This window comes from Petromyzon marinus, chromosome 32, assembly GCF_048934315.1.
Source record: "Petromyzon marinus isolate PM22_M1 ecotype Great Lakes invasive population chromosome 32, UKy_Petmar_22M1.pri1.0, whole genome shotgun sequence".
NCBI lineage: Eukaryota > Metazoa > Chordata > Hyperoartia > Petromyzontiformes > Petromyzontidae > Petromyzon > Petromyzon marinus.
Window position 1 is genome coordinate 9,680,500 of NC_133698.1, and position 26,560 is coordinate 9,707,059.

At 50.2% G+C, this 26,560-nt stretch overlaps 1 protein-coding gene across 2 annotated transcripts in view; it reads right to left on the bottom strand.

Annotated features, from left to right (window-relative positions):
* LOC116948149 (serine/threonine-protein kinase SIK2-like) overlaps positions 1-26,560 on the bottom strand; it is an 83,413-nt gene that overhangs the window by 41,464 nt on the left and 15,389 nt on the right. For both annotated transcript variants that reach the window (XM_032964559.2, XM_032964558.2), the window contains exons 2-4: positions 23,169-23,285; positions 16,899-16,962; positions 3,456-3,617 (exon numbers count right to left, since the gene is read on the bottom strand). In XM_032964559.2, the coding sequence (XP_032820450.2) occupies positions 3,456-3,617; positions 16,899-16,962; positions 23,169-23,285 (343 nt within the window). The remainder of the gene's footprint in view (positions 1-3,455; positions 3,618-16,898; positions 16,963-23,168; positions 23,286-26,560) is intronic.

The following is a 26,560-nucleotide window of genomic DNA, read 5'->3' on the forward strand; positions in this document are numbered from 1 at the left end:
CGCCGACTGAACTCTGCTGTACCCACGTGGCTTTTATGAGTCCAACCCCAAAACTTGACCTCGGCGCAGACAAAGAAACCCAGTAATAGCCTCCCAGAGGCTGTTGGGGAAAGTGCTGTTTGCGAGCGCCTGTGAAGGCCGGCACGGTACCACAATGGGGTGGGTGGCCAGCACCACGCTCCGAACGCGCCAGGCAATCAATTGAGGCTGAGTCGACCTAGGGGAGGCCCGGTTCGGTAACTTAGGGGAGGCCCGGTTCCGATAATCGTCACTGGTGTTGGCAGTGAGTGGGAATCAAACCCCGGGAAGCCGGGTTCGTAGCGCAGCGCGCTAACCGCGACACTATCGCTCCCCACCACCACCACCACCACATTTACTCAGTATGCAATAACACAACCGATGTTTCTGAGTCGGGGTCAGGTGAGGAAGACAGCCCAGGATTGACCACGAATGGGGGAGTGAGGAGCGAGCACCTTTGCAGAGGTAAAACGCTCGAGGAAAAAGGTGGAAAGCGTGAACGACCTTCGGGGTGGTAAAAAGGTTGCTGCTCATTTGACCCTCATAGCACCGAGCCAGCGGTGAGACATTCCACAGTACCGTGGCAGGAGCCAAGCATTCCCATAACTAATCGCCTTCGCGGAAAGACACAAAGTTAAAGTCGTGAATAATGGAGAAACACGCGGCCAACGCTATGCGCCCGCGGGTATGGTTCCAATAAATAAATGAGTCGGGCTTAGGGGTTTAAGGGATCATTCTAGGGCACTGACAAAGGTCGCAAGAGTTTAGTGGTTGAATGCAGTGCTGCGAACGGTCCAGACGTGGCTGAAGAGTTCCCCAACCACTACAATTGTACGTATGCTGAACTTCTTTTGTACCGTACATAGCCAACCGCGCTAGTCGGAGGCGTCACTCCCTAATGGCGTGCAATGATCGCGCCGACAGTGCACCAGCTTTGTATTCCCCCTACCCCTGGGCGCACTCCTCCACACTTCCATCTGAACGTAATACATCAACGTAATGCGCGCGCATTACCTCCGCCAAGAGAGAGAACGAGCAAAGCAAACAACAACAACAACAAAAACCATTTAACGTGTTCATTTTTTGTTGTTGTAAAAACGGTGCTTAAGCCAAATTTGTAACGCGGCTGATGTTAACCGTTTCGGGGGAAATATATGTTCCAATCGATTTGTTAAACAACACAAAATTCATGCTTTTAAAAAATATATAAAATAAACAAAACGACGTTTCGCCCAATGGTCCTTCATAGCGATTTAGGTCATAGTGTTGTCGATGAATGCGTCGTTGAGGTTTTATTTTCCCCTGCGCCACTGCCAACGTAGCAGCAGCACCGCCACGTTTACGAAAACAAAGTGCTGTATGTTGAACTTCTTTCGCACCGTACGTAGGAACGGAACGTACTTAAGTTAAACATTTTCATGCTGTTACCCACCACTACCCCCCCCCCACCCCCAAGCTCCCCCTAACACTGTTCTTCCAATGTTTTGGAAGGAGAGAAACTGCTGATGGTTAAAGGTCAATGTACCATAATACGCATTGGTCTCGACGATAGGATTACAATCTGGATAAAAAGATATAGCCACGGCCAGGTTACCCGATGTGTCCCCTAGTGACGCAGTTACCACCTGCTCTGTTCGTTTACAAACCCCTCTCATTCATTCGCAATCAACTTCTCAATTGCCAACGAATACGCGCCGTGTCTACTGCAGACGACACCCGCGCGGTAATTATAACCCCCCCCCCCGCCGCCGCTGTTAGCCCAGCGCGCGCGTACGCAATGGAAACTCGGAAGGTTCCGTAAAATACTGGACGCGTGTCAACGCATAAATATTTACGGGAATTCGGACATGGGTCTTACTGTGCTCCAATGGAGAGTCTGCGAAAGTGGGGAAAAAATAGTCAAAATATATGATAAATTAAGTAGCGGATGGAACACTGTCGTAGCAATTGTGATTTATTGTGTGTGAGTGTATATAAAACGTGGTTCTGTCTCGAGTACAGGGTATGTATCGATGTGCTTACTGGATGTTGTCTACTTACAAAGTGCACAGCATTGCAAAGATTATGCGAGCGTGTTTATTACAGCTCAGTTGGAAAGGTAGTCGTGGGCCCATAAAATACAAGGGTGCTAGTTGAAATCTCAGCCAGAATTTTGCTGAGTGCATAATCACAATGACATCATCATCACCCCGATCACCGTTATAACCCTCATCGGCAAAAACCATCATCAACACCATTATCTGTATCATCAAGATACATCGCGATATTTATCATTGCAGTCATCACAATTAACGTCATGATTTCTACTCTGTAATGGGCACCCCCCCCCTCCTTGCGAGTTGCATCACTGAAAAAGTCAACAACAGTTGCACCAACCCGACTGTGCTCTGCCATAGGAATGTGCCGTTTCCACCGCTTACACAGAGGCAACGCCGGAAGTCGTAGCAGTTGAGAGCGTGGCGGCTTTACTTGCCGCGGTGGCGAGATGTTAACTTCCTCTCCTGGTATGTAGGAGGTCGTGGGTTCGATCCCGACCCTGACTCCTGTATATTTGGAGTTTGCGTGTCTCTCCCTGTGGTCCCGTGGATTTTTCTCCAGGTCCTCCCGATTTTTTCCTCCACATTTAGAATCAACGTCACGCGTTTATAGTTATTGAGCTGCTATGAATTTCCACGCGATGAAAATACACTTCGATAATTGGTTTTGTACCCTTTTATCTGGCAACAAAACTGACACCTTTTTTTACAAGGAGTCATGTTTACATTGACCACAATACCTGCGGTCGGAACGCAAACAAAAAACAACAACTCTGATAATGTATTGGCACTGTCCTTGAAATTGATTGGTCCACACCCGAGACAGCTTTCTTTAGAGCCTCGTCTCACATGGTGTTGGACCAGAAGACGCCAAAAGGCGCACAACTCAAAGACAATGCACCATCAGAGTATAAATGCTTACCCCGAGCTCTCATACTCTGGTGGTGCATTGTTTTTGAGTTGTGCGCCTTTTGGCGTCTTCTGGTCCAACACCATGTGAGACGAGGCTCTAAAGAAAGCTGTCTCGGGTGTGGACCAATCAATTTCAAGGACAGTGCATACATTATCAGAGTTGTTTTTTTTTGTTTGCGTTCCGACCGCAGGTATTGTGGTCAATGTAAACATGACTCGATGTAAAAAAAGGTGTCAGTTTTGTTGCCAGATCAAAGGGTAAAAAAACAATTATCATATTTTGTTACTGCCAAATGAGGTTTCCAATGGTGAAAAAACACTTCGTTGAGCTACCATTTGTGATAGCCAGGTCGCATCTAAAAAACAACTATATAGCTCAGTGGGGCCTTACCTGGTATAATTTTTTTTTAATATATGACCGACGGGGCCACCGGTAAATAAAAAAACAAACCCGACAACGGCTTGAGCCCCCCGTGCGAGCTCTCTTACCGGCAAGTTTGACGTTCATGTTGGAGTCCAGGAGCAGATTCTCGGCTTTGAGGTCGCGGTGGACCACGCCGTGCTGGTGGCAGAACCCCACGGCCGCCAAGATCTGCGAGAACTTCCGTCGCGCCTCGCGCTCGCTCAGTCGCCCGTGGCTCGACAGGTAGTCTGCCGAGAGAGCGGGGAAGGGCGGCGGGGAAGGATGAGCAACGTCTGTGAAGAGGTTTTTTTTTTTTGCCCGACATTGTATACACGTGGGTTGGCCACCGAGTGTTGATCGGCTGGAAAGATGCCCCAATCTTTTCACGCCGCGTGCCGGGAGCTTGTTGAAGAAACCGAATTAAATGTGGGCGTTCTACTCGAGTTGCCGAAGAAACTCCCAGCACCTGGGGCGAACCATTGGACATCGCACCAAGCAACGTGGAAACACATCGGAGGGAGACGCCGGATTTTTTTTACATCGTCCTGCCAAATGCCTCCACAATTGGAGCCTCCACGGGGCAGTTATTACACGTGCACGCACACTTCGGTGCTTCGTAATTCCATTCTCATTTTGATGCGAACGTGTGCGTGCCATCCACAGGCCTCGTTGACCCGCTACACTTTACGAGGGCCTCCCCCTACGCGGTCAGGCAGAGTCACATGACCCCCACGCCGCGTGAGGGTCGTGGGGGTCACATGACACCAACACCGTGCGGACCATGGCAAGTCACGTGACCCTGCTTCACCTTGCTGGTCCGTGCGGGTTGGTCAAGGCGACGAGGATCAGATAACGCTTGCCACCAATGTTAATCGCAGTCCGAAATCAAACTCCGGTTACCGGGTTCACTGGGCAGCATGCTAATCGTTGCATCACCGCTCCATGAATGACCTTGAGAAAATAAAAAAGACGAATTCTAATTCACCCTGAGTGTGCCCGATCTCTTCTGATCTCTGAAGCTAAGCCGTTTTTAATTCATGCAGTCATCGATTCATTCACACCTTACGCGCATGTATCAAACACAATTCATACGTCATTAATTATCTTGTTCCATAAAGATGTGATGCGAGCGCAGAGAGCACTTAGTTTGAAACGTGTTCGCGATTACGCAGCGAATTTTTTTCTAAATGTTCTGAACTGCACCTTTGTAGCAAGTGAATGTAAATGCCTTAAAAACAGACGCGAATTAAAATCACTCACCACGAAACTTATTAAATTATAAAGCATTAACAAATGCGCGGAAGTGGCGCGCGCGCGCGCGCGTGCACAAACGGCGCGAACGCCCGCGGTCGCGCCGAACGCCGTAACGGCACAAAAGGCGAAACGTTTATAGCACCCTGGCCTCGCGTCATCCTGTCGCAGTTGCAACGTCTCCACAGACAACGTGCCCCCGTCTGCCAAGTGCACCTCGTGGGCGCGTTTGCAGCGGTGCAGCAGAGAGAGAGGGGGAGAGCGGCAATCTCGCCGCCGTGGCGAGACGCTGACTGCCTCGCCTGGCACGCATGAGGTTGTGGGTTCAATCCCGACCCTGACTCCGACTGTATATTTGAAGTCTGCATGTCTCTCTCTCTCTCTCTTCCCCCGTGGTCGCGTGGATTTTTGTCCAGGTCCTCCGGTTTTTTCCCTTCACATTTCGAATCAACGTGCGCTCATTGAGTACACATTTCCACACGATGAGCCACTTCGTTGAGCTATCATGTGTGGCCAGGTCGCTTCTGAAAAAGACCTACGTAGCTCAGGGGGCCTTACCTGGTGAAATATAAAAAAGGTAGTAGCAGTCGTAATTAGGCTCGAGCCTTTAGCGGATGGCCACCCTCTCCCCCTCCCTCACTCTCGCGCCAGGCGCGACGACTCTCTTTCTCAAAATCAAAAGCCGCATTACTGTCGAGTTTCCCTTTCACGTAAAAAACGCTGTGGCATTTTTACGCAAGCCAAATTGGCGATTTTGCGAGCTCCCTCGTTTGTTTTGTCTTACAAAGCGGAGCGGGGCCAGCAACGCAACAATACGCTCGCCGCGACACGTGTTTTTCTTTTTTTACGTAGAAGGCCTTGCCCAGACCTCAAAGCAAAGGGAACAGGGGATCTGAACTCTGTTTGTTAACGACGCTGAGAGTCGGGATTTGAACTCGGGAACCCCCCCCACCCCGCCGAGGAAAGTTGGCCGAGCTTCAAACCGGCAAAGATCACCCGGCCAAGAACACATGTGGATGCCAGGAATAGAGTTGCAAATTAAAATATGCACACACGAGAGCCCATTGCGTGCGCTGTGAAATGCAAACGTTTTTTAAGCGGTGGTTAAATAGACCGCTAAACAATGTGGGAATGATGTCGAATGGGATGGTAACATTTGGCAGGCTGTGAGATTTTGGAATTTAAAAAATATATAAAATGCGCATTTGTAAATGCACACCTGCAATGCTAAACTTTTGGTCTCAAATCGAATTCGAAATGATGGCTTTTTTATAGGCTCCGGCATTAAAAAATGAAACCGGCCGAAAAGGAAACATTTTTTTTAATGCGCCAAACAATGTGGGAAATAGCAATTTAAATCGGCTGCCCTGCACACAATGAAAAGCAGAAAAACGCATTTCAAGTTGCGGCCGTTCTGCGCAGACTTTGGGGAATAACGCCGAATTCGGTTTCACTTCGTGCAAAGTGCGAAACACACATTGTGTCAGCGGTCGCCAGGCAACCGTATCATCACCACCACCACCTAAAGAGGACGTTGTCACGGCAACCGCCGTTGCCATGGGAGCCGGGGGGGCGACTGACGTCATTAGAACGTGGCTCCTCCAGTTTGTCCGCGCTCCTAACGCGCGCGCAATCATCTGCAGCCTCGCTGTGCCGCCGCGCGCCTTTCCATCAGGGCCCCTTTGTGCCGCGCGCGTGCGGACGTCACTTTTCCACGGCGGCGCGCTTCTAGCGTGATGAGTGGAGCCGCCGCAGGGCTCGGAGGGGGAGGGAGGGAGGGAGGGAGGGGAGGTTTGGTGGAGGTTGGAATTGAAAATAAAGAACTTCGCGCACGGTTGACCGGTCCAACCGGGCTTTTGAGAGCGCGCCGAAAGGTGCGCGAGCGTCGTGACGCGACCGAGTTGGAGGCGAGCGAGCCGGCGACGATGACGGTGGGGAGGCGGTGGAGGGGCGGGGGGGGAGGCCCGTGGGGTGCCAAACGCACGGCTCGCAAGAGTCGAGTCTTAGGCGAGCCGTAACGCGTCCGTGAACCTCCTGGCGGCCCTTTTGTCAATCCACTGCTGGATGAGGGCTTCCCCCCCTCCATACCTGCCAGTGCATCCCTCTACCTTATTACAGAGAGACCTTATTGGTCACCCCGTGCTCTTGTAAATCTCGACGTTCATCCCACAAAGTCCCATCACAAGGGAGGAACACAATCAAATGGACAAAAAACTTTTTTTTTTTGCCCGTGTTGAAACGGCTGTACGCCGTATGACCTTGAAAAACTCAATTTTTCATGTGGGTTGACAGCTGTGCCACTCTCTGCGTTGGTCGGCGTGGGTTTGGTAAACGCGTTTCAGATTTTCACTCGTCGCAGATGTCGGTCCAACGGACGGGGTCAACTCAGCGGCTAGAGGGACCACACTGCACTTCTTCAGGAAATTTGCTGATGATGGTTTTTTTTTTTTGCGTAATGCTCAAAGGCCGAGTGATTTTCGACACGTTTGACACATTTTGTGTTGTTGTTTGAAAAATGTAACTCGGGTCGCAGGGTTCGTAGTGCAATGTGCTAAACATTGTAATATAATAAACATTGCACCACATTGTAATATACCAGCCCAGCATACAAGCATGGGTGCAAGTCAGTGCACCCTGGGAGCTCTTCCTATAGAAACATAGAGTTTAGCAACGTGCGTTTAGATTATTTGGCTGCTATACTTTTCCACGTAATAAGCCACTTCGTTGAGCTATCATTTGTGGCCAGATCACTTCTGAAAAGAGCTAACTATAAACCTCAGCGGACCTTACCTGGTAAAATAAGAATAGAATTAGTAGTATATAAGCTTATGCGTGTATCTGCACTTAGTGTGTACGTGTACACGCATGAAAACATAATTGCACGAAAGGGTCAGTTGATCAAAATATTGAGGTGTTATTTTTCTCTCAGCAAAACTATTTTTAACTTGCCTCTTTATTTTTTTCAAGCAAGATCTTGAAAGTGGAAACAATTCTATGGTATGAGAGTAAAGGGAATATCAAACGTGTAAATTATATTGTCAGCAAATATGTAAAAAACATATGCGTTGTGAAATCGCCCCAAGGTATTACTGCAATAAATCATATAATTAAATAATAATTCAGCACTCTAGGAGAGAGAGCATTTTAATAATGCACTTCTATCCTTGGTCTGTAAGTTCCGGATATACGCATCATACAGCAGGCCATCTTGATAAGCGTGCAAAGTCCAACGTTAGATGAACTAGTCAATGTCGAGGCGCAGGAAAGCCTCACACCGAACTCGGTTGCTAACAGCAGGACACCTACAGAACAACGAGCCGCTAAATAATGAACACAGGCAATGCATACACAGGTACACGACGTGTGTGTGTGTCCCTGCATTGTAACGAGGTTGGTCAGTGACAGTGTTCACCCTGTTCCGCACAGGGACAGCTGCCACCGTCAAGGGGGGAGCACCCCCCCCCCCCCCAGGCAAAAAAAAGCTTCGCTCTGAGACCCGTGTTGTGATGTTACGGGCGCGACGTATATTCAGAGTCGTTATATTTCAGATTGACACAGTTTAGCATCACGAATAACGAGCGGGGCGCCGGGTGGCTAAAACACAGCGAGTTGGCATGGTAGGGGGCACGGGTGGTGCGTCGGCCGGTCATCTCGGTCAGTTGACCCATGCCACCTGCTGGGTCTGTCCCGTGGCCTCCTGCCAGCGGGCATTCGACACTTCACCTGGCCTCAACGTGCACGCAGCCTGGCACGAGCGCCGCGGTGACGTCACCCCCGCTTAGTGGCGAATGGCGGCTGTTGTTGTTTTTGGGGAGGCAATAGGTCCTGAGGTACAAACCCAAAGCAGGTGCTCGTGCGGCCAGGTGGGAAACGCACACAGCCACGGTTTGTAAAGACGCATCTGTCCGTGCAGTAAAGACACCCTCCTCCAGTTTGGGGTTTTGTGTCACCCGGAGGATAATGGCGTTGTGTTTCACCGCGATTTGAACAAAGTGTCACCTGATCCCCCGTAAAATGTGGATGAGCGGATCTTTTAAAACAACGGCCTCCCGCAAAACTCCCACACACTTTCCCTTATAGGGCGAAATGCAAAACACCAAACTATTTTTTTTATTTTACCTGTCAGACCCACTGAGCTATATAGCTGTTTTTCAGAAGCGGCCTGGCTTTCACAAATGATAGCGCAATGAAGTGGCTTATCGCGTGGAATTGTATAGCGGCCAAATACTCCAAATGCGTGATGTCGATTCTAAATGTGGAGGGGAAAAACCGGAGGACCCGGAGAAAAAATCCACGCGACCACGGGGAGAGAGACACCGCAAACTCCCAAGTTTAGGCTGTGCTTCTTGCATTGTCTGTGCCACACGGGCAATGTCTTTTATTTGAATTTCACTTCGTCGTACAGAGTGGGAACGGTGGTACGGTGGTTGACGAACCGCGCTACTCCTGGTCACGGCTAACATCGGCATGTGATATCTGAAGCGGTCGTAGCCCGCCCAGCCACTGATCTTTCACCAACCATCGCTGGCCAGCATGGTGAAGTATGGTCAAACGTCCTCACGTTGAGGGGAGGCCTTCATCCAGTACAGCATTGGATTGAGACGAAGCGTCTTCTTCTTTCATCTGCCTTGCATGTATGTACGTATGCACCTTGAACTTCTTTCGCACCGTACGTAGCCAACCGTGCTAATCGGAGGTGCGATCAGCACGGCTTATGTGGAGCGACTATGAGAAGAGATGTCCTTGTGAGTGATCTAGGCACTCAAATGTTTCGTCCAAGGTCTGTAAAACTTCTTGAAGAGAACCTGCTCAGCGACGTCACGCAACCGACGGTGCCTTGCCAACGACGCGGTACGACTATGCGCAGCAATTTAATCAAAGCAAAACAAAAGCGGGGGATGTAAAGCGAAACAAAAAAAAACACCTTAAAGGCCAAGCCCGCTTTTTGTTGTTGTTTGAGGACCCCAGGTGGGTGATGGGGCCACGGCGAGTGGGGGGGGGGGGTACAGAGGAGGCACCGCTTGAAAAGCAAACTCAGCGGGGGGGGGGGGGAACGGCAAAAGGTTACGGCCGGAGTGTGAGCATGGCACGCCGGCCGCGTCAAGGGGGGCGGCCCTGCCCCCCCCCCCCCGCCTTCGATGAAGGTCATGCCCGGAAAACGCCCAGCAAATACCGCCAATGCTCGCGGGGGGAGCCAGGGAGTGGGACTTCACGGCCGTGGTGGGCCAGTTGGGGCCACTTGGGGCCCCATCCTCTTGGCCACACGTCACAGGCGCTCATCAAACACGGCCCCCGCGCGGCGGCGCTTGCGTTTGTGCTCGCGCCACGGACGTCCGGCAGCACTTGCCCCAACAATGTGTCACAAGGCTCTACGGGGCGGGGGGGGGGGGATCTTCATCATTGTTTGTTTGTGTCTCAGCACTTGCCCCAACAATGTGTTACAAGGCTCTACGGGGCGGGGGGGGGGTGATCTTCATCATTGTTTGTTTGTGTCTCAGCACTTGCCCCAACAATGTGTCACAAGGCTCTACGGGGCGGGGGGGGGGGATCTTCATCATTGTTTGTTTGTGTCTCAGCACTTGCCCCAACAATGTGTTACAAGGCTCTACGGGGCGGGGGGGGGTGATCTTCATCATTGTTTGTTTGTGTCTCAGCACTTGCCCCAACAATGTGTCACAAGGCTCTACGGGGCGGGGGGGATTTTCATCATTGTTTGTTTGTGTCTCAGCACTTGCCCCAACAATGTGTCACAAGGCTCTACGGGGCGGGGGGGGTGATCTTCATCATTGTTTGTTTGTGTCTCAGCACTTGCCCCAACAATGTGTCACAAGGCTCTACGGGGCGGGGGGGATTTTCATCATTGTTTGTTTGTGTCTCAGCACTTGCCCCAACAATGTGTTACAAGGCTCTACGGGGCGGGGGGGGGGGATCTTCATCATTGTTTGTTTGTGTCTCAGCACTTGCCCCAACAATGTGTTACAAGGCTCTACGGGGCGGGGGGGGGGGTGATCTTCATCATTGTTTGTTTGTGTCTCAGCACTTGCCCCAACAATGTGTCACAAGGCTCTACGGGGCGGGGGGGGGATCTTCATCATTGTTTGTTTGTGTCTCAGCACTTGCCCCAACAATGTGTTACAAGGCTCTACGGGGCGGGGGGGGGGTGATCTTCATCATTGTTTGTTTGTGTCTCAGCACTTGCCCCAACAATGTGTCACAAGGCTCTACGGGGCGGGGGGGGGATCTTCATCATTGTTTGTTTGTGTCTCAGCACTTGCCCCAACAATGTGTTACAAGGCTCTACGGGGCGGGGGGTGGGGGGGATCTTCATCATTGTTTGTTTGTGTCTCAGCACTTGCCCCAACAATGTGTCACAAGGCTCTACGGGGCGGGGGGGGGGATCTTCATCATTGTTTGTTTGTGTCTCAGCACTTGCCCCAACAATGTGTTACAAGGCTCTACGGGGCGGGGGGGGGGATCTTCATCATTGTTTGTTTGTGTCTCAGCACTTGCCCCAACAATGTGTTACAAGGCTCTACGGGGCGGGGGGGGGGGGGATCTTCATCATTGTTTGTTTGTGTCTCAGCACTTGCCCCAACAATGTGTTACAAGGCTCTACGGGGCGGGGGGTGGGGGGGATCTTCATCATTGTTTGTTTGTGTCTCAGCACTTGCCCCAACAATGTGTTACAAGGCTCTACGGGGCGGGGGGTGGGGGGGATCTTCATCATTGTTTGTTTGTGTCTCAGCACTTGCCCCAACAATGTGTTACAAGGCTCTACGGGGCGGGGGGTGGGGGGGATCTTCATCATTGTTTGTTTGTGTCTCAGCACTTGCCCCAACAGTTCTGTTAAGGCTCTGCAGGCGGTCTTCGTCTTTTTGTAGGAGGCGCGATGGTTGGAGCGCAGCGCTACGAACCCGGTGACCCGAGTTCGATGCCCGCCCACGGCCACCGTCATGGGTGACGATTATCTGAACCGGTCCTAAGCCTTCCCTAGGTAGACTCAGCCTCAAATGAGTACTTGGCAAGGCCGTAGCCATGGAGTCAAGATTGGGGGGGGGGACCAAATCTTTCAGGGGGTCTAGGGGTCCCCCCCCCCGAAAAAAATCTAAATTTGAAAACGAATTTCTTGCCTAAAATAGCATTTATTTTGTACAATAATGTCTAATAGTGTATTGTATTACATTGCTCTGTTTTTATTTTTTTTTACCTTTTCCTGTTTCATTGTATGTAATGGCAGAGATTAGGGATTAATAAAGAACAACCATAACCACAATCACATAAACATAAATCTAAGCATTGTTACATGAAGACAAGTCCAGATATTGTGGCCAAGGTAGCAAATTGTTGTTTTAATTTACATAGCATAGCAATGATATTATTTTTAAAGAATATTGTTTATAGCAATATTTTGGGCGGGACATTTTGAGCATATTTGAATATTGGGGGGGGGGGATGTGTCCCCCCCCCCCCCAATATATTATAATTACGGGCCTTGGTACTTGGTGTGGTGTGTAAGTAAACGTCAGCACTGGGGAGACAAAGGCGACCGTGCGTGGTGATGGCTTACCTACCCCCTTCTGTGTGCCGTGCCAGCCTTCATCAGTGGTCGCTGATACCAATCGTCCTCAACAGTGTGTGGTGGCTATAGCAGAATCTTCGTCTTTCTCTTAGTATATTTAATGCACACTGTGCATACAAGTTTACATTTTCTTTCACAAGTAAAAATGCGAGTACATTTTATTTTACGATGCCTTCACAGTCTGCTGCAATACCCTTTCGTACTGCATTTCACAATTTTCATTCATCGTTTTAGACAACTCGACATTTTAAGCGAACCTTTTAAGAGAACCACGCTCACGTATTTCTCTACACATATCTAACTAACAATTACCATTGAGCCTTCCGATTCTCGCCGATTTTTCTTTGCCCAGCAAAAGAAAAAAAAACAACTCCCAATGTCACCGATATCACTCCCCCTTACTTGCCTTACGAATTGTGCGATATAAGAATACACACGAACGTGCACCGCGCAATTAGCTCGCCCACCGCACATTCGCACGTACCACGGGTTCACTTGAAGTGTGACGTCGGTCGCACCTTCGTTGCACGTTCTTATCAAGTGCTGTATGTTCCGTTCTGGATTTATTTCTTCATTTTTGGGGGGGGGGGGGGTATAAAAATACCATCAGCACTGCGGCCACCCCCCCCCCCCAATTCAATCCACAGCAGCCTCCCATGTACCCCCCTCCCACCGCCCCCTCCACGGATGATCGCGCAATCAGTTCTGAGGGCACAGCGGCGTCTCGTTAGAGAACGATCGCTGTGCTCTTCACGGGACGTCTTGCCTCAATTGCGCGGAACGCAGGTATCCAGTCCCAATCTGTTTTTTTTTCCGTTTTGTTTCCGAAATAATTTACTGTTATAGAAAACCTTCGCCGAGTTTGAAGAGTCTTTGAGCTGCAGTGAATCAACGATGATGCCGATTTGCTGTACTGATGTCTGATTTGTCTGTTGTTTCACAATTGCACTCAATAAAAATAAAAAAAATTGTTTTGAGCAGCGATGGTTACACGATCTCGTTTTACTTGACACGTTTGGCCAAACTCCTTGTCGGCCGATGGCATTTTTTTTTTCTCCACCTGCTTGCTATACTGGCTCCTGCAGGCATCACACACCGCTGTCCTCTGGTCTCACGTGCACGATGGGCCAGCTCTGTGCGCGATCCACCAACCCTGCGTTGCCCGGTCGCTGCGTGACAAAGCCGCGTGGCTCCACACCACGCTCGGCCTGACCCTCTGTGACCTCGCGCGATTGTTCCTGAGCATGTGACGCGGAGGAGTCCGTTCCAACTCGGTTCCTCGTGACTCCCCGGCCGCGAGCGCGCGGTTGCGAATTCGCGCCGAGGTTCATTCTTTATCATTTAGAAATCAATAGGGGGGAGGGGGGGGGGGGCACCTGACATGTCAATATCTTATTCGCAATTTAATAGGAAAATATGTGCGAAAGTGGGGAAAGGAGATGGGCTGTGGAGATGAGCGACAGCGTTCGAGAACCCCTGGGTCGCATGTACGTCGTTCGGATGCGAGTTGAGGTGCACGCGGCGTGGATTTGGGGGCTGCCAGAACTTTTTTGAACGATTTGTCATTGCAAATTCGCGGAGAAATGTTTCCAGCAGTGGCCAATAGACGTTTTTTTATAACTAGAGAAAACTACGCATACGCCTATGTACAGCGTCACTGGATAAACACACACACATACTCAGTGCGTATTCCCGACTCTGGGATTAATTCCAAAAATTCAGAAAATCCGGCCTAGATATGAAAAAAATGGGATTCATCTCACATGACATCACTTCTTGTGGTGTCAACTGCACGATGCTACGTCCATGCTTTTCCCACCACAGGTGACGTTACTCCTGTTAGCGTGAAGACACTTAAAACGATTACATCAAGCAAATGATCCGAACACCTTAAAGCCCGGGCAACGATTGTAAAGTGTTTCTTTCAACAACAACAAAAATCTGAAATTATACATTTGTTCTTTTCTTAAGAAATCTTCACCCCTGATGAATACGTAGATAAATACGCAAAATACTGCGCATACCTTACAAAAGTAGAAGGCAAGGGGCGATGAGACATCGCCATTTAAGTTGAGACGCGTCTCTGTGATTCACCCTCCAGCTCGTGCGCGTCACACGCGCGTCATCGCCCGCTGAAGCACTGCGCACAACGCCCCAGCAGCTTAATCAACCCCCCCCGCGCCCGATGACTACGCCTCGACTAACATTTAATGAAACTCAATTGGTGCGAGCCTCAGACTTCCACACTCACCAACAGCAAAAAGACAAAGATCCCACCCGATAGTCCCCCAAAGACTGTTGGGGCAAGAGCTGTTTAAGCAAGCACCTATGAAGGCGGAAAGCGGCATAACGAGGAATCGGTTGTGGCCAGCACCATTGTCGGTTGATGTTCACACATCGCTCCGGGTACTCGTTTGAGGCTGAGTTGACCTAGGGGATGCCCCAAGACTCGCAAATTTTCGGTCGCCGGGTGCACAAATCACACTCCACCACTGCTCCTCCTTCGCTGACTCACTCGCCAAAAATGACAAAAATCCGCCATATAGCCTTAAACAGACTGTTGGGGCAAGTGCTGTTAGCGAGCACCTATGGAGGCCTGCACAGCACACGAGAGGGTGGGAGACCAGCACCACGCCTGGTCACTTTTGTCTCCCTCTTAGCGATGTTTACACACCGTATCCAGGTACTCATTTGAGGGCGAATCGACCTAGGGGAGGCCCAGGACAGGTTCAGATAATCGTCGCTGGTGTTGGTGGCCGTGAGCGGGAACTGAACTCGGGTCGCTGTATTCGTAGCGCAGCGCGCTCACCACTGCACCGCCGCTCCCCATGAACCAACACACACACAGATATCTTTAAAGCGACACTGCGCTGGCAGATAAAGCGAAGGTCATGACACAGAGCGCCCCTGTGGAGCCTCACAAGTTTGACCCCTTCAGTTAATGAAGCTGAACTTCCCGTTCGCATGCACTCGCTCCTACGGGGGCGGGGCGGGGGGGGGGGCGAGCGAGGTGGGGCGGGGGGAACTCCTTTGCAACGTGGTGCTGACGCCCCATAGAGGCATGCATTGCCCCATAGGCACCAGGAGCAAGCGCGCACCAGCCAACGGGTGCTCACACCAAGCCACAGAGTGTATAAAGATGCTCAGGTGCCTCGAGGTTTACGGTCAGGGCCCCCGTGTCTGCGTATAAACAGTGTCAGTGCGATGGTTATTTCAACTCGTTCGGTCAACGGAAACTCCTCTAACTCATATTCTTAGCTCTTTCGGTAAAGTCACGTTGAAAGGAAACAATAAAATAATAAAATATATAAATAAAACAATAAAAATTCTCACGACGTTTCGACCATAACACAAACGACCGTTGTGTCGAAACGTCGTGAGAATTTTTATTGTTTTATATATATTATTATTTTATTGTTTCCCTTCAACGTGACTTTACCGAAAGAGCTAAGAATATGAATTACTGCAGTCACGAAAGCTTTAAATCAAAATTTTTCCTCTAACTCATGTTTAATTGTCTGTTAGATAAAGAATTTGAGTGGTCCTGGCATCATTCGTCAGTGATGTTAGCCATGGCTGGGAACCGCTGGGCTATCATTTGTGGCCAGGTCTGAAAAAGAACTATATGGCTCAGTGGGCCTTACCTAGTCAAATAAAAAATAGTTTAGTTTAGACAACGTACTCGGTCGGTACGACTCATCTGCGGCTGAATCGACGGATATTTTTTTGGGAGGCATTTGTAACTCGTACAAATTAACGTGCTGTATTCAATCACAGTAAGAGAGGCACAGCAAAACTGCAGATAACCACGTGACCCCTGTTGAGCTCAGTTCGCCGGCACCGCAGCGCAAACCTGCACGCACGGATGTTTGAACGGCGCCGCACGCCGCCACTCGCACTTGCACAAAGACCCTGTCAGGCCCTTATCAAAAGCAAAGGCAATGTTATCTGCGTATGCGTCACACCATGGCAGCACCTCCAATGGGCACGTGTTAATTTACGGGGGAGCTGTGAACGCCCGTTGTCCACCCACGCATTCCACAACCACTGCCAGGTGCTCTCCGGTCCCTTGCCCAAATAAGCATGGAGGCGACCGGTGCTCATCTCCCCTGAGGCAATTCGTCGAAATGTTGCATTCCTTTGGTGGGGACGAGTCTATCCGTAGGACAACTGCTGTTGACCTTCCCCACAAAGTTGTTCGTCACTTTATCGAGGTTTACACACCGCACCAGCCACGAATATTTTATGCCGGATAGTCCCAGGCAAGGCCCTGGACGAATTCGCTTATTCGTCACTGATGTTGGCCGTGAGCGGGAATCAAATTTGGGTCGCCGGACCCATAGCACGGTGTGCGAACCACGAGATTACACACCATTGATAATGGTTGGCTACGTACTGTGCGAAAGAAGTTCAACAACATACAGAGACAAAGATCCCCCAGTTAGCCTTCAACAGACCACTGGGGAAAGTGCTGTTCGCGAGCGCCTTTCAAGGCCAGCACGGCACACGACGGGGAGTGGGTGAGCAGCACCACGCTCGTCAACGTGTCTCACCAGTGCCAATGTTTACGTACCGCACCGGTGGAGGGGATTAATTATTTTAAGGCTGAGTTGACTTACACACGCAGGCAAGACGCTGGTGCATGTGCGTGGAGGGGGTGAGGAGAGCGAGGGAAGTCGTGGCCGAGAGGGCAACTCACCGAACATCTCGCCGTTCCGCGCGTATTCCGTGACGAGATAGAGCATGTTCTTGGTCTCCATCACCTGTCGCCAAGGCAGGGCAAGGGAGGTGTGGCGGAGGGGGGGGGGAAGCAACCGAAGTTACAAAGGGAGACTTTACACTCGGCAGCGGCGGGTGTACAGGCTCACAGCGGTGTAGCGCGGAGGCAAGAACGGACAAATTCGTCAGTTCGCGTCTCTCTCTTTCTCTCTCTGCTCCGAAGATCGTCGAGCCCAATTTTGTTTTAAATCATCAAGCGCATCAGCTTCCTGAATTACCGTGGACTACTACTGTCAATTTTGTGTGTGGTTTTTTTTGTGTGTTGGCGCAGTCGGTGCACAACATGATGTGACAGAATAATAATAAAAACATTGAGCAAATGATCTAGGGTAACTGGGATATCGCCGACAGCACAGGAGGTATTAAAACACGCCAAAAATGTCCAGCTGCCTCGGAATGACGACAGCACATTAATCATGCGTCCGCACTTCATTTCAGCCTCGATTTCATTCAGCGAAGTTATACCGCATTCTCTGCATTAAAAGGGACACTTTTGTTTTCACTTCATAATGTAAAGACAAATTCGACGGTGCCGCTTATTCAGTGATCCGGTAGATGTGTGCGCGTGCACATGCGTACGTGGGCAGAGATATACATCATAACAGTATCGCTACGTTTTGGGGGTAATATTTTACATTCCGGAGTTGGGGGTCTTATAAATCAAGAGAATACGGTTATACTAAATTAGTTGGGACAATCAAACCTTATACGGCCGCTTGGCTTCTCACAGTAATCTCCGTGCGTAATTCACCACGTGACTTCGGTAATTATTCAGCGATTATTTTAAACAGCAGTCTAAAACAAAAAAAACAAAAAAAGGTTTTGTTTGTTTCACGGCGGCCGAGGGCTGGGCACCTGACCAAGCAAGCGGTGAAGTGGGTTTGTTAATTGCGCACCCGCTTGAGCAACACTGCCGCACGCCCATTAAAGGCGCTCGCATTTTCTTGAAGGATGCACGGCCGGGTGGGTGGTAGGGGGGGGCATGGGGGGGGGGTTTGTGGGGGGTTGGGGGGCACCTACGTACGTTAGCTCTGAGACTTGCCACCGTCATCAATCAAAATTCCAACCTGCCTTGGAACTGGTTTGGAACCCCCCTGTGGTCTGTCATTCGCCACCCGCGACATGTACGTTGGAACCGATGACTAAAAACGAAGATGATGGTGATGATGATGATGATAATGGCCAAAACTACAAACGTGTTTTTAATCCACTAATAATATAATGACGGGCGGTGACGTGCCGAGTAACTCTGCACTTTAGCAGAATTATCACAAGCATTCACATCATTGCGGGTTATTCTGGAATCTAAAATACTGGCCTTATTATGACACCCTAAAAGGGCGGCTTTGTTTGTCGACTGGCTCTGAATCACTGCAACCCAGGCCTGAGGCGTAAATGCTCACATTTCAGCTTATTAGTGGTCAGTGTTAAGTTTTATTGCCCGTATACCACCGTGATAAATTTGTACAATTTAACTTTCCTCTGCAATGACCATCATTGTTTTCCCAAAAAACAAATCCGAATTCCAACAAGTTAAGAGAGAGCCCATTTATATGTGCATTTTTTTGGAAGGGTATTTAGACCCGCTAGAGGAATTGACGGTGGGGGGGGGGGGGAAGGGGAGGGAGCCCCCACCCCAAGCCACTGTCTGTCTTGTGACCGTGTCTGATACATCTGTGGAAATAACTAATTATATTTAATCTCGAATAACTCCGTGCCATCTCCTCGCCTACATTGATGGGAGCGACGCCAATTTAGACATTCACCACGGGTGCGAGTCGACACGATTGGCCGCAACGGAAGATCGGTTTGCGTCATTGTGCGCGTCTGGGCCAATGAAATTGCTGCTCTTGCAAGGCCACAGTGGGATTGTGTTTTGTTCACTCTCACAGTAAGAGAGTGCTGCAAGAGGCCCGTACAGTTTTCCTGTAAACTACATCACTGTGCATTTTGCAGCAGGGGCATCCGCAGAAAATGATATTACGAATTCCTGGTAAAAAAAAAATATATTTCCTCATACTTCTCGGTATCCTTATCCCCAGGATGGGTAATTCATGTAAGTTGTCAAACTGTACCACCGATTAGCACGGTTGGCTACGTATGGTGCGAAAGAAGTTCAACGCACACATTACTTTTATTCTCCCGTACCTAAGCGCCCCTCCTTTATCAGCTCGCACTGACCAGCGTGGTGAAGTAGGGTCAAAAATAACCCCGCTCCCTTCCCCACCGTGACCCATACAACGTGGGGAGGCCCTCATCTAGCAGTGGATTGACAAAGGGGGGCTGTGCATGGTACAGATAAGTTGCAGCTGCTTTGGTGAGTGTCGTGAAGCTAACTAATAAGTTGGCCACAGTGGCAAGGGCAGGGTTTTGTACAAATCCTGCCCAGATTCTCACTGCTGTTAGCGAGCCTCTGTTAATGCCAACAGAGAACCATTGCATTCTCAACCTCCCCCCCCTCTGCCTACCCGCTTCCCCTCTGCAAGGCTGACGTCGAACACACGACACCAGTTACTCATTTCAAGTGGCGTGAGTCAAACCTATGGGTGACCCAGGCCGTGCTTTAGTAGATATCAATTGCTACTGGCGCGTATGCACCGGTGGATGCCAGACCAAAGCATTAGCGGACACACATGCACGTTTCTGCGTGTTCGCATTGAAGGGGAATGCTACGTTAAGACGTTTCCACGGGTTAATGTCCATTTCATTGTGGTTTACGTTGAGAAAGAGTAATTGCAACACATTTTATTTTCTCCATAGAAATAAACTGGTTGATCAGAAGTCTCGTTTCTCTTTGTGTTTGCATAGCTACGGGGGTTTTTTGTCGTAAAATTCATGCAATATTTTTTGGCAACAATCTCAACGTATTTGTTCATTGTTCTCGAGGCTTTCATCGGCGATGAGGCTGTCGAGTGTGCAGGCGGTGCAACTGCACTGGGGGACTCACGGGCCAGAGAAGCCCAAAAGCGCCGAGCTACGAAGAGAGCGCGAGAGAGACGGGGATGGGTGGGGGGGGGGGGGTCCCATGTCATCCCTAGCGCCAGGGGCCCACATGCCAACAACTGCACCATACGCCGCTGGGTTTCATCCATCGGATTTTACAACGCTGGTGGTTGTGCATCGGGAGCCAGGGGTCCAACCTGTCCCGCCGTGACCGTGGGGGCAGTGAGCGAGCGGCGGATGCGTGCCGAGCGCGAGCGAGCTGAGTGATCGTGCGCACACGCTCGCGCTCGCGCACAAGCGAGCGCGAGCGTGTGCGCGCATCCGTTGGAGCGTGTGCCTTTCGCGCACGCCTCTAAACAGTTATTACACGAAGCATTTTCTCTGTCGTCCCTCTCTCTCTCTCTCTCTGTGCCGTCTGGCTCCCGGCCAAGGCAGGAAGGGGCCACTGACGTCAAGGGACCAGGAAGGAGGGGGTCGCATTACTTTCCTGGTACGTCAGCTGGGTAACACTCACGTGCACGCACACACGCCTCCTCCACCACCGCTGGCGGACACGCGCACGCGGGCACACGCGGGCGCCGCCAGAACCGGATGGCCTTCCGATTGTTTAAGTAATCCATGCATCTACCGATTATATCGGTTCGATCATTCGACTCATCGGATCACGCGAAATAAGTTTTCGCACAAGCAATCTCTCAGCTCCGTTTCCAAGTTGTGCCACTGGACGGGAGGTGACGGACTGGGCTTGACGATGTCATCAACATCGTGCCAAAGCTGCGTGCCAGCTCTACCAGCGCAGCACATCGAGCAGAACGACAGCGTTCTCACTTCAGCTGGATGGACTGTGTGCATCTCGCTGAGGCACAGCGGCGGTTGGCATGGGCCCCCTGGTGCCCATGCAGCGCCCGAGTTCCTCCGTCCCGTGGGTCGGGTGCAATTGCACCGCCTGCACAAATCCGATAGCCGCGCCGCTGCCATCTTGCAAGCACGCACCCTCGCAGGCCAATGCGCCCGGCATGTGGTACAACCGCTGTCGTGTGGCACACTTTGCTCGCTGCAAAATGGCATGGCGGCGCTCGCAAAGCTGGCAGAGGATCAATTGTGATTTCGTTTTTTTGTTTCGATCAAGCTTTGCAGCTAACGGAGGAATTAAGACAGCGAAACAAAAGCTGTGACTATCATAAATATTGTTGCACTTGGGGTTTTTTTGTTCTTCTTCGAACATTCAAGCACGGTAGTGGTGTAGTCAGCCATTCTTATCTGCCTCACGTTTCGCAATCTCTTTTTCTAAACCTCCCCCCCCCCATTCACCCCCCTCCCCGCCCCCAACCAGATCCCATCAAGCCCCCAGAGTGTCTGGGTGGCAGTGCAGTCTCACACCCCCCACCACCACTCCCCAAAGCCCACAGGCACAATCTCCCCTCGAGCCCCCACCTTAAACTGCACGACCCCCCCCCCCCAGCCACCCACCCAACTCACATTCTCAGCCACGCTTGGCTTTGCCAAATCTGTTTGTTTATTTATGAGAATCCCGAAGACATTGACGTCAAACTGGGCAACGATCAGGTTACGGCACTAAGCCAATGGGCCGACACCCAGTAAATCATTCGACGGCTAAAGAATCCAGGCCCGCTCTGCTGACCTCACTGCCTGCCACCCTCACCGCATGCTCCCTTTGGGGAGCCACTCCGGCATTCACTTAGGAACTCGTTTCGACCAAAATAATAGGTTTTCCGTTTACGGTTCGTAGTAATATTTTTTTTTACTTTTTTTCTTTAAACCGCCGCATGTTTCAAAATGAAAGAGGAAAAAAAAACGATGGAAAAGTGAAAGATGCAACTTATTTCGTCAATATAATCGTCGTCGTCAACCACGATCGATCCACTGCTGGATGAGCGCCTCCAGTAAGTCGTTGCCACCACTTAGGTGTCGGCAAACAATTCAGAAGGCCACAGTGCTGGGTCTGCTTCAGAATTAAAAAGTGTTTGTACCAAATGCACTGAAGAACTGGTCTTGTTAAGTACTTGCTGATAGCACTGCAAAGTATGTCACACTAAGCGCCGCATCGCAGTATTTGCAAACCTCCGTGCACAGCAAAACGCTGGCTATAAATTTATAGTTGTCACGTGAAAAGTCTCGTTGGAATGGTGCTGAGGTCCTAAATGTTAAGCCTCGTTTATTTGTGTGTTTTTATGGAGGTACAATTGCAAACGCTCAGGGTCTGGTGCACTGAAATAATGATGACTGTTAAAATACTTTTTCATGTCCAAAGCTTATAGGTTGAGGAATATTTATCACCATCATTTACCAACTTAACTGATATAACACCATGAATTGTGATCAATAAAAACAATTTATTTCCAAAATATTTTTTTGTTCTTACAATACCGAAAGAAAATATCTGTGGCAGACTGTAAAAGACAATTTTTTTGAATTTCTTTTTTTTGGTGGGGGGGGGGTAGGGGGGGGAATTGTAAAATTAGACTTAAGTGCAAACAGTGACAATGCAGCTGCCAATAATGATTCCAGCAATTGCAATTTCGACAAGGGGCACATGAAGCTGTGGCCAAACACAAAAAAATGTTTGTCGACCGTCGCTGGAAGCCAATGATTTTTTGTTGCAAAAAAATAAAATAAAACGGACAACTTCCACCCGAAAACATAACGCAGACGCACGCGATGCCACGCACGCGTCTGCTTGGGCCCTCTCGCGTTGCGCCCGAAAGCCACTCACAAAGGGTGGATTCTTTTCATTTCGTTTTTTTTTTTCGGTAAACGTTAAATATAATGTTTACGCTTTTGAAACGAGCAAACTTTTCCGCCGGGTATAATCCGGTGCGCGCCCGTGTTTGCGGGTAACTCGCGCGGCGGCGGAACTCCAGTTTTTGTCAGCTGCAGAAAGTGCACGGCGCGGAGAATTCTCACCCCCCGCCCCCCCCCCCCCCGTGAAGTGAAACAGGGAAGCAAGAGAAGAAAAAAAAACCTGCCACTTAGTACAATAATGACGCATTTGTGGGTGGGAACTGAAACAGTTTCCTTAGCAACGATTGTCAGGGTAACCATCATAACCCCCACCACCACCACCACCCTCCTTCCCCATCACCATCGCCTTCCTTTCACCCCTCCTCCCCACCTCCTGCCAGGAGTCCCCGAAGCCTCAGACACCTCCCATTCCTCCTCCCCTCATTTTCCACCCCCCCCCCCCAAAAAAAAAGCTAAACCCTCTTTTTTTTCTCCGCATCCTCACCTGGTAGAGCTTGATGATGTGCGGATGCGTGAGGAGCTTCATGATCTCCACCTCCCGGTACACCTTTTTGAGATTGCCCTCGTCTAGGTGAGATTTGTCGATGATCTTGATCGCGACCTGGCGGAGCAAGGGCACAAAGAGGCGAGTTTATTTTTTTTGTGTTCCAATACCACTGGACCGTCCTCGTTATCTTTATGTCTTTACCGGCCATACGAACCTACGCACGTGCTGTCTGGGGGCCTGACGTCAGTAAACTTACAGCCTGCTATAGCTCACACATTGTCACCGATTGCAATCACCCCCCACCCCGCCCCAACCCAACATACCGCATAAACCTCAATGGCCCATTTCTTTTATTATTATGCTGGAATTCAGTCTTGGACAGTAAAGATAAAGCTGCCCGTGAAACACGCAGCGACGGTTCGGTCTACGAGATAAACTCAAGACGGTGCTCCCTCCGATAAGATCAAAGTGTGCCCTTCCATTAGTGGCAGATTATAATCCAATCACATTACAGCCCAATCGAAAAACACGTTCAAAGTTAAGTAAAAAAAAATTAGGTGTTTATCGCAAAAAATATCTCCGACTCTCCAACAAAAGGAACAAAAAAATATTACTAATCGAGCACGGTAAGGTTTCATTCACCACGCACACACACACACGTGTTTGTTGACGTAAAGAAAGCTGCGTTGTTTACAATTTCGCACACATGCATACCAGGGCACGTAAACGTAACCGTTTTTTTTTTTTAAATCGAGATTCTAAATAAAGAAAATATCAAACTCACTACTGGCATATCACCAAACACAAAACATTAAACACACAACAATTATAACAACAATAGTAGCGAGCTTTAGCAGAGCAATTAAAAACAATACGCCAATTTGAACGACCACTCGGCAAAGGCACACCAAGGGTGAAACAACAGAAGGTTTGTTTGATTTTTTTGTTTAAAATCAGAGAAACTCCGTAGTGTGTCTGCTTAATAATAATAACCACCACCACCAAGGTCACTTCGCCAGAATAAAGCCAGGGGCCACAAAACCACTCGCAGCCCATTAATCCTGGGCTGTAAATTACCTACATATCGTGGAATCAACAAACACCGCTAAGGCCCCCCACCTCCTTCCCCCACCCCCCCCGTGCAATATTACACTTCGGTGCATTAATAATTGCATTTTGTGTAACACAGAAATGCTGGAATGCTAAAAATGCCCCCCAACCGGCAACAGTGAAAAGCGGGGCGTGCTGTATCTGGCAAGCGCGTGTTACCGTAGCTTTGCAATTTCATTTCACAGCCTTGCTGCACAGAGCCAGCACCTACCGTGTGCGTGCGTGTACACGTGTGCGTGTGTGTGTGCCTGTGTGTGTGTACGTGCGTGTACACGTGTGCGTATATGTGCGTGTGTACACGTGTTCGTGTGTGTGTACACGTGTGTGTGTACGTGTGTGTGTCTATGTGTGTCTGGGCAAGGTCCCATCGGTGAGCTCCTCCGGCAGGCAAGGCTGCGATGGCTGGGTCATGTAGCCCGCATGCCCAGCCACCGCATGCCGAAACAGCTTTTGTTCGGCCGGATCGAGGGGGCTAAACGGGCGCGGCACGGGCTAGAGAAGAGATGGAGTGATGTGGTACAGGAGGACGTGGAGCTGAGTGGACTTGCCGATGACTGGTACCAGCGGTGTCAAGATCGGACTCTGTGGAGGAGGCTCGTGAAGGACGCTACTGGGCAGTTGGAGGCAGTCGCCCTCCAACAACAACGGAGGGCGGAGGAGCGACGCTCACAACAACGAGCGGAGCGCCGGGTGGCTAAAGCACAGCAGGTTGGCACAGTAGGGGGCACAGGTGGTGCATCAGCCACTCATCTCAGTCAGTCGACCCGTGGCACCTGGGTCTGCCCCGTGACCTGCCGGCGGGAGTTCGACACTTCACGTGGCCTCAAGGTGCACATGGCCTGGCACAAGCGTCGTGGTGACGTCACCGCCACTTAGTGGCGAATGGCGGTTGTTGTTGTTGTGTGTGTGCGTGTGTGTGTCTGTTAAGGCTATACGGGGGAGCTTTGTCTTTGTATGTGTGTGTGTGCGGGGAGCGGTGGTGCACCGCTCACAACCAACACCCAGTGGCGATTATCTAAACCGGTCCTGGGCCTCCCCTAGGTCAACTCAGCCTCAAATGAGTACCTGGTGCGATGTGTAAACATCGTCACTGGGGAGACAAAGGCGGTCGGGCGTGGTGTTGGCCACCCACCCCCTCGTGTGCCGTGCCGGCCTTTATAGGTGCTCGCTAACAGCACTTGCCCCTACCGTCTGTTAAGGCTATACGGGGGATCTTTGATCTTTGTGGATGTGTGCGGGGAGCGGTGGTGCAGCGGTTAACGCTACGAACCTGGCGACCCGAGTTCGATTCCCGCTCACAGCCAACACCCAGTGACGATTATCTGAACCGGTCCTAGACCTCCCCTAGGTCGACTCAGCCCCAAACGATTACCTGGCATCAGCACCGGGGTGACAAAGACGGCCGGGCGTGGTGTTGACCAACCCACCCCCTCGTGTGCCACAGTGCCGGCCTTCACAGGTGCCACTCGCTAACAGCACTTGCCCCAACAGTCTGTTCAGGCTATACGGGGGACCTTTGTCTCGGTAGAGTGTAGTGGACGACGCTGGCATGTGGCTAAATGCGTCACCGTCTCCGCGTGTAATTAACGCTCATTCCTTTCACATATTACAGGGAACCTCGCAATCAAACATTTCAAAATCGTCCTGACGATACACACGGAGGGGTTTTTAAAAAAAAAAGTATGGATCGTTGATGGAATAATAAGTCAAATGGTTTAACACTCAAAACTGAATAATGCACCATTGGCCAATCCCCGGCGCTAATGAAAGAGTCGGAGTGTCCGACGACATCCGACACCACCGCAGCATCTCGTGTAGAGATTTTCTCCTTTTGTTGAAAAGGGCGGACAAATGATTTATTTTCCGAGTTACATTCCCCCCAAGCCGCTTCACGATTATAGGGGTCGTCCATAAATGACGTCACGCGATTTTGGACGATTTTTGACCCCCCCCCCCATCGTCACACGGCGTCACAAAAAGTCAGACCCCACCCTCAAATATGACGTCACAAAGCTCTGCCCACCCCAGACAAAAAATATAAAACATGCTTAAAATCGCTTTAAAACTATTGTCATTGTAGTGCGTATTTAATGTGGCGCTGCACTGTTGTAGGAGAAAATATTTATTAAAAAGTATATTTAATTAAGTAGAACGTGTTGTCTATATGTATTTAAAGTTGCGCATTTTGATGTGACGTCACATTTCCCAACCCCCCCCCCCTCGTCACACATCGTCACAAATGTCTGACCACCCCCCCCCAGGTGCGTGACGTCATTTAT